Genomic DNA, 6,116 nt, shown 5'->3' on the forward strand with positions numbered 1-6,116 from the left:
TGGGGCGTGTATTCTATTCCTATCTGATAGGGCAGTTATCGTCTGTTAATTGGGCAGTTTTCTTTATCTCTTCCAAAACACATCCTCCCTCCCAGGAGATATCTTCTGTTAATGGGCCATTGAGTGCCACTGCATGACTGATAAAATTCCATCATCCCATTGTGAGAAGCTCCGCCCAGAGGGAGGAGCCAAGCATTCCTACCTGGATATAATCAGAGGGCTGGAAGACCAGAGTCAGCCTTTTCCAGAGGATTCCCATAGGAAGACCAGGCCAAACACCACCACCACTGGATCTTCAGAGGAAAACCCCACTGTTCTACAGGATCCCTGCTTCTACAAAACCACACCTGCCACTGCAGGAGGACTGCAGCCACGGTTTATTGGGACTGCTACCGCCACTGTGACCCACAGGGTGTCAGGTCGTCTTCTGAATCTGTCAGTGTTTTTTCTTTGTACTATTGTGTTTACATTTTAATTTTCCTGCTAAATAACTCTTATTCCTATTCCCATATCTGTTGCCTTAGAGGCCCATAATTTCAAAATTATAACAGTTCGGAAGGAGGTTGTTTACATTTTCCATTTCAAGGGAGGCTCTTGCCTTCCTCGGCAGACACCTGTCTATTCAAACTGAGACAATGCCCCAGGAACATCTTTTCCTGGCTGGGAACTGGAATTCCAACCCCTGGGAGTGTGTGCCATGGATCCCAGAGGAGCATTCCCGAGGCTCCCAGGGTGCTGCTCCTGCCGTGCCTCCCAAGGAACTGTGCAGGGCCAGGGGACAAGGTCCAGCAGCTCTGTTGGTTCTGCAGTGCCACAAGGTCCCCTGGGTCCATGAGTTTCCCTACTGCCAACAGCTGTTCCTTGGTTCCCATGATGCCCTGTGTCACCATGGACATTTGGTGCCAGGAAGTTCTTCAGTGTCACAATGGCCTCCCTCACTCCATGAGCTTCCGCAGTGTCACAATGGCCTCCTTGGATGGGCAGTGCCACCATGGACCATTGGCTACATGCAGCCCCGCTGGGTCACCATGGACTCTTTGGTTCCATGAGGTTCTGGGGGTGTCTCCATTGTCTCCTTGGATCTACAGTGTCAGAATGGACCACTGGATCCACGTGGCCCTGCTGTGTCACCATAGCCCCTTAGCTCCATGGCATCCCAGGGTCACAATTGACTCCTTGCTTCCACATCCCCTCCTCAGTGCCAAAATGGCCCCTTCGTTCCATGAGGAACACAAAAGTTTTGTAGCAACTTTGAAAAATCGTGCTTAATACACCTGGGAACGTCTGTTTGCATTCAAGAGAGAGGTAAAAGGTGAGGATGGCACCAGCAGCTTCATTTGAACAGAGATCCAGGGAAAGGACAGGGACAGAGAATTCAACTGCAAGACTCAGAGAATTTTGCTCCCAGAGATCATTTCTGCTCATACTGTCCCTTGTAGAAAGGTGACATCATTCCAGGCAGCCTGGACTGAGCAGGTGGTTTCTGAGGTGGGTTTGTTTTTCAGGAAACCCACTCAGGCTTTTCCATTTGTTCTCGTTTGAAAGCAAAACGAGAGAGAGACTCGATGTCAGAAATACAATTTATTAGGAAAAAAAAAATCAAAAATCATGTAATAATACAAAAGAAAAAACACTGATAAAGTCAGAATATAACCTGTCACTCTGTTGGTCAGGGTGTTGGTAGCAGTCCAGTTGTAGTAGGGTGTAGCCTACCTCTGAAGACCCAGTGGAAATGGCAGCTGTTGCTCTGGGGAATCCGGTGGAAAGGCAGCTTGTTTTGTCCCAAACCCTAGATAATATCCAGGGGGGGATGCTTAGCTCTTCCCCCCTGGGTGGAGCATCTCACAATGGGCTGATATCATTCTATGAGTCATGAGGTGGGTGCATTAAACAGAAATGGCTCCTGGAGGGCGTTATCTCTGAGTCATGCAGAAAGGCATTGATGGGCCTATTAACAGGAGATAAGGAATAAAACAATGCCCCTCCTGTTTCAACAGCTCTTGAAGATGGGAATAGAATAGATCTTTATATTCTAACCTAGGACATCTCTCACCAGTTGAGGGGTGGGACAGAATAACTTCATATTTGGTGTCATTTCATGCTCCGCTGGGAGTTTCCTGAGGGCTGGTAGTGCTGTTGGCTTCAGGAACAGTTTGGGTAATGGCTGTAGGACTGAGGGCTGGATAAAAAACCAGAACAGTATTCTCATATTTATAGTCTTTTGCTACATGCCCAGTTTTCCTGCAGTTATTACAGTTTCCACTGCCTTTATTACATTCTGTATTGTGGGGAAGCACGTTTGCTGCAACCAGCATTTCAATTGCACCCTGGCTGGTGGCCTTGGCTAGGCTAGAGTCACGGTCTGAGAGGGCTTGGCAAATGCAAGCATCAACCATCTGAGCAATGGTAGACTCAGTGTCAAGGGGGAGGCTGTGAAGAACCTTTCTGCAGTCAATACTGGCATTACAGAAAGCTAATTTGCTAATAAGATAATCCTGGACCTTTTGATCATCTACCTGTTTTTCCAGGGCTTTCATAAGGTGCTTTATGAACTTGATATAGCTCTCATCCGGGCCCTGGTGAATGTCAATGAAGTCAGTGTGGGGTGTAGAAGCATCAGGTGTTTGGAGGAGGGTGGACCAAGTACCATAAAATAACTGAAGTACCTTGAAGTATTAATGACCCCCACTGAATGTTGTTACTGACAACGCCTCTCCAGGGACTAATTACAGCAGATAATTGGAGGTCATGATTGCACAAAGCTCTCAGAGACTGCAAGGCCAAAGCAAAACCCAAAGTCCTTTGAAAAACCTGCAGTCCCTGGGAGCATTGAGGAGCCCCCAGGGCCATTCCTGAGCAAGGCTCCTAAGGGATTCCTTCCAGCAGATTCTTGAGGCCACAGGGATGTGGGCTAGGGGGGGATGCTGAGGGCAGGACAAGGGGCTGACAGTGCCCAGCCTGGCTGGGGCTGTGCCAGGAGGCCCCAGGGCCTCAGGACAAGGCGTCTCCTCCCAGACCTTGGTGGCACGGACCCTGCTGTGCCCCAGGGCACCAAGACTTGGCTTCTCTTTGTCCCCACCTGCCATCACTGCCTCCAGTTCTCTGCTCTGCCTGGGGCCTGGGGACACTTTGTCAGTTTTGTACCTCAGTGGGACCCATTAAAATTCCAAGAAACTTTGAAATTGGATTCTGACTTGGAGTTCTGGAGAGGTTTCTTCAGCTCCCTCTCAGGGACTGATGTTCAGGGCCTGAGCACAAAGCCCCAGAGGCTCATTAAAGTCCTGGTGCTGTGTCTGTACTGCTGAGCTGGGCTGGGCTGCTGGCACAGAGGCAGCTCCTGGTAAACAAGAAGAGCTTCAAAAGCACATTTCTCTTGATGAGCAGCTCTTTTGCCAGCCCAGCAGGGCTGGGGCTCTGCCTGCAGCCACCCCGGGCACAGCACAGAGGCACAGAGAGCTTCAATCAGTCAGGGCTGGAAAGGGGTTGAGAAGTGCCTGGGGCAGAATCACTGCCAGCCCTTGGCACAGGAACCTCTGGCTGCAGGACAATGCAGCTGCAGCTCCTGGAGCCATCTCCTAAAGCTGGAACATCCCAAAGCCTACAGACCCTGTGAGTACATTCTCTGATTGTCTCTTGTGCAGAGCAGCCAGGGGTGCCCAGGGCTGTCCTGCAGAGAAGGGTTCTGCATCCCAGGGTGCTGTGCTGGGGCAGGGACTCTGCTGCCTGCCAGGGACAGCTCTCAGCCAGCCCTGGCAGCTGCTCCCAGCACTGGGGGACAAGATCTGGGTGGGAGGAGACAGCTGGTAAGGCTTGGAAGTGTTCTCCTTGTGTGGGGAGGATGCTGCATTGGTCAGGACTGCTTCCAGCATGACATTTAACTCCAGGACATTTCCAAGTAGATTATACAGGGAGCACAGGAAGGCAGGGGCTGCATAGAAGGGGATTTCCTGATTTTTTAATCCACTGCTCTGGGTTGGAAATTGCACACAGATATTCATCTCTCAGTTCAGGTTGAGAAAAATTAAAAAATACTCTCAGATCTGAATAAAGCAGGCAGCAACAGCAATCACCACAGGACCCCTTAGAGGCTGCATCAGTGTCATTTTTACAGCCTCCTTGGCGTTACTCTGACGTTGCCATCAGAGCCTGCAGAGCCAGAGCATCCCCTGGGCAGTGCCTGAGCTGGGAGGGGTCTGCAGGGCAGAGCTGAGCCCCCAGGGCTGGGCTGGGCTCTGGCAGCACTGGCAGGGTCCAGCCCTGGGCACAGGGAAGCAGCTGCTGGCAGGGAGAGCCCTTAGCAGGTAGTGGGGGGAAAGTGCCCCCGAGCTGTGCTGGGATATTTAAAGTCCTCTCCAAGCCCAGATATCCCATCATTTCTTTTTTTACAGATCACCATGTAAAGACAGCACAAATGTCCAACAGCAGCTCCATCAGCAACTCCCTCCTGCTGGCATTGGCAGACACGCAGCAGCTGCAGCTCCTGCACTTCTGCCTCTTGCTGGGCATCTCCCTGGCTGTCATCCTGGCCAACGGCCTCATCATCAGCGCCGTAGCCTGCGGCCACCACCTGCACACACCCATGTTCTTCTTCCTGCTCAACCTGGCCCTCACTGACCTGGGCATGATCTGCACCACTGTCCCCAAAGCCATGCACAATTCCCTCTGGGACACCAGGAACATCTCCTACACAGGATGTGCTGCACAGCTATTTTTACTAATCTTCTTTCTTGCAGCAGAGTTTTCACTCCTGACCATCATGTGTTACGACCGCTATGTGTCCATCTGCAAACCCCTGCACTACGGGACCCTCCTGGGCAGCAGAGCTTGTGCCCACATGGCAGCAGCTGCCTGGGCCAGTGCCTTTCTCAATGCTCTGCTGCACACAGCCAACACATTTTCCCTGCCCCTGTGCCACGGCAATGCCCTGGGCCAGTTCTTCTGTGAAATTCCCCAGATCCTCAAGCTCTCCTGCTCCAAATCCTATCTCAGGAAACTTGGACTTCTTGTGGTTACTAGCAGTTTATCATTAGGTTGTTTTGTGTTTATTGTTTTCTCCTATATGCAGATCTTCAGGGCTGTGCTGAGGATCCCCTCTGAGCAGGGACGGCACAAAGCCTTTTCCACCTGCCTCCCTCACCTGGCCGTGGTCTCCTTGTTTGTCAGCACTGGAACATTTGCTCACCTGAAGCCCCCCTCCATTTCCTTGCCATCCCTGGATCTGGCCTTGTCAGTTCTGTACTCGGTGGTGCCTCCAGCCCTGAACCCCCTCATCTACAGCCTGAGGAACCAGGAGCTCAAGGCTGCAGTCTGGACACAGATAATTGGGTGGTTTCAGAAACATTAAACCGCTGGCCAGTTTCTCCAAGTTACATGTAATAACAATCAACTTTGATAGTTCTTGTTGGGATTGGTGGTTGGTTAATTCTTTTCATTCCTTTAACATTTTTTTAATATTGTCCACAAAAATGCAATTGTTTGTGCCATATTTCATTTTGTTTCTTTCAACATTTGCTGTGGCCCCAGACTATGTCAATGAGTAGCTGTGCCCTTGGTGGCTTCAGATGAACTAAATAACCTGCCAGCAGAGATCCTCTCATCAGAGATTTTTCACCAGAGATGCCTCTTTTGTTGCCTTCTGTGGAACTGCGGCAGCAATGTCTGTGTGCAGAGCTGGGGGAAGATCATTGCTGCCACAGCAGCTGTGCCCAGCAGCAGCAGCAGGACTTGGTGTTGCCAGTGCTGCTGCCGTGGCCCTGCCCCGCTGCCCAGGTGGCCCTGGTGTTGCTGTAGGGCCTGAGTGCTCTCGGGGCCGGGCACAGTCCTGGGGGTGGCACTGCCGGGGCTGCAGCAGGGACAGGCCATGGGCACTGCTGGGGCAGCGCTGACGCCTCAGGCAAGGGCCTGGGGGCTCCAGGCTCCTTGCCCAGGCTCTCTCAAGGACACGCCCAGGCCAATTCTCAGCACAGAAAACCCCCGTGAGCAGCCCCAGGCTGGCCGTGGGCAGGCTGGGGGCAAACAGCATGGCTGGGTCTCTGCAAGGGCCCTGGGGCAGACGGAAAGGAGCAGCAGAGCAGGGGCTGATCCATCCCCAGTGAGCTGCACAGCCCAGGGCAGTG

General features: G+C 52.0%; 1 protein-coding gene across 1 annotated transcript; it reads left to right on the forward strand.

The window, feature by feature from the left end:
• Positions 1 to 4,411: 4,411 nt before the first annotated feature.
• On the forward strand, positions 4,412 to 5,344 carry LOC134434469 (olfactory receptor 14A16-like). The gene has a single exon (XM_063183121.1). The coding sequence runs from the start codon at positions 4,412 to 4,414 to the stop codon at positions 5,342 to 5,344; it is 933 nt and encodes a 310-aa protein (XP_063039191.1).
• The last annotated feature ends 772 nt before the right edge of the window (positions 5,345 to 6,116 follow it).

The sequence above is a fragment of the Melospiza melodia genome, unplaced genomic scaffold (assembly GCF_035770615.1).
Source record: "Melospiza melodia melodia isolate bMelMel2 unplaced genomic scaffold, bMelMel2.pri scaffold_37, whole genome shotgun sequence".
Lineage (NCBI taxonomy): Eukaryota > Metazoa > Chordata > Aves > Passeriformes > Passerellidae > Melospiza > Melospiza melodia.

Coding starts and splice junctions, on each gene's coding strand:
- LOC134434469 (XM_063183121.1), top strand. CDS start 4,412: ATGTCCAACAGCAGCTCCATCAGCAACTCCCTCCTGCTGGCATTGGCA.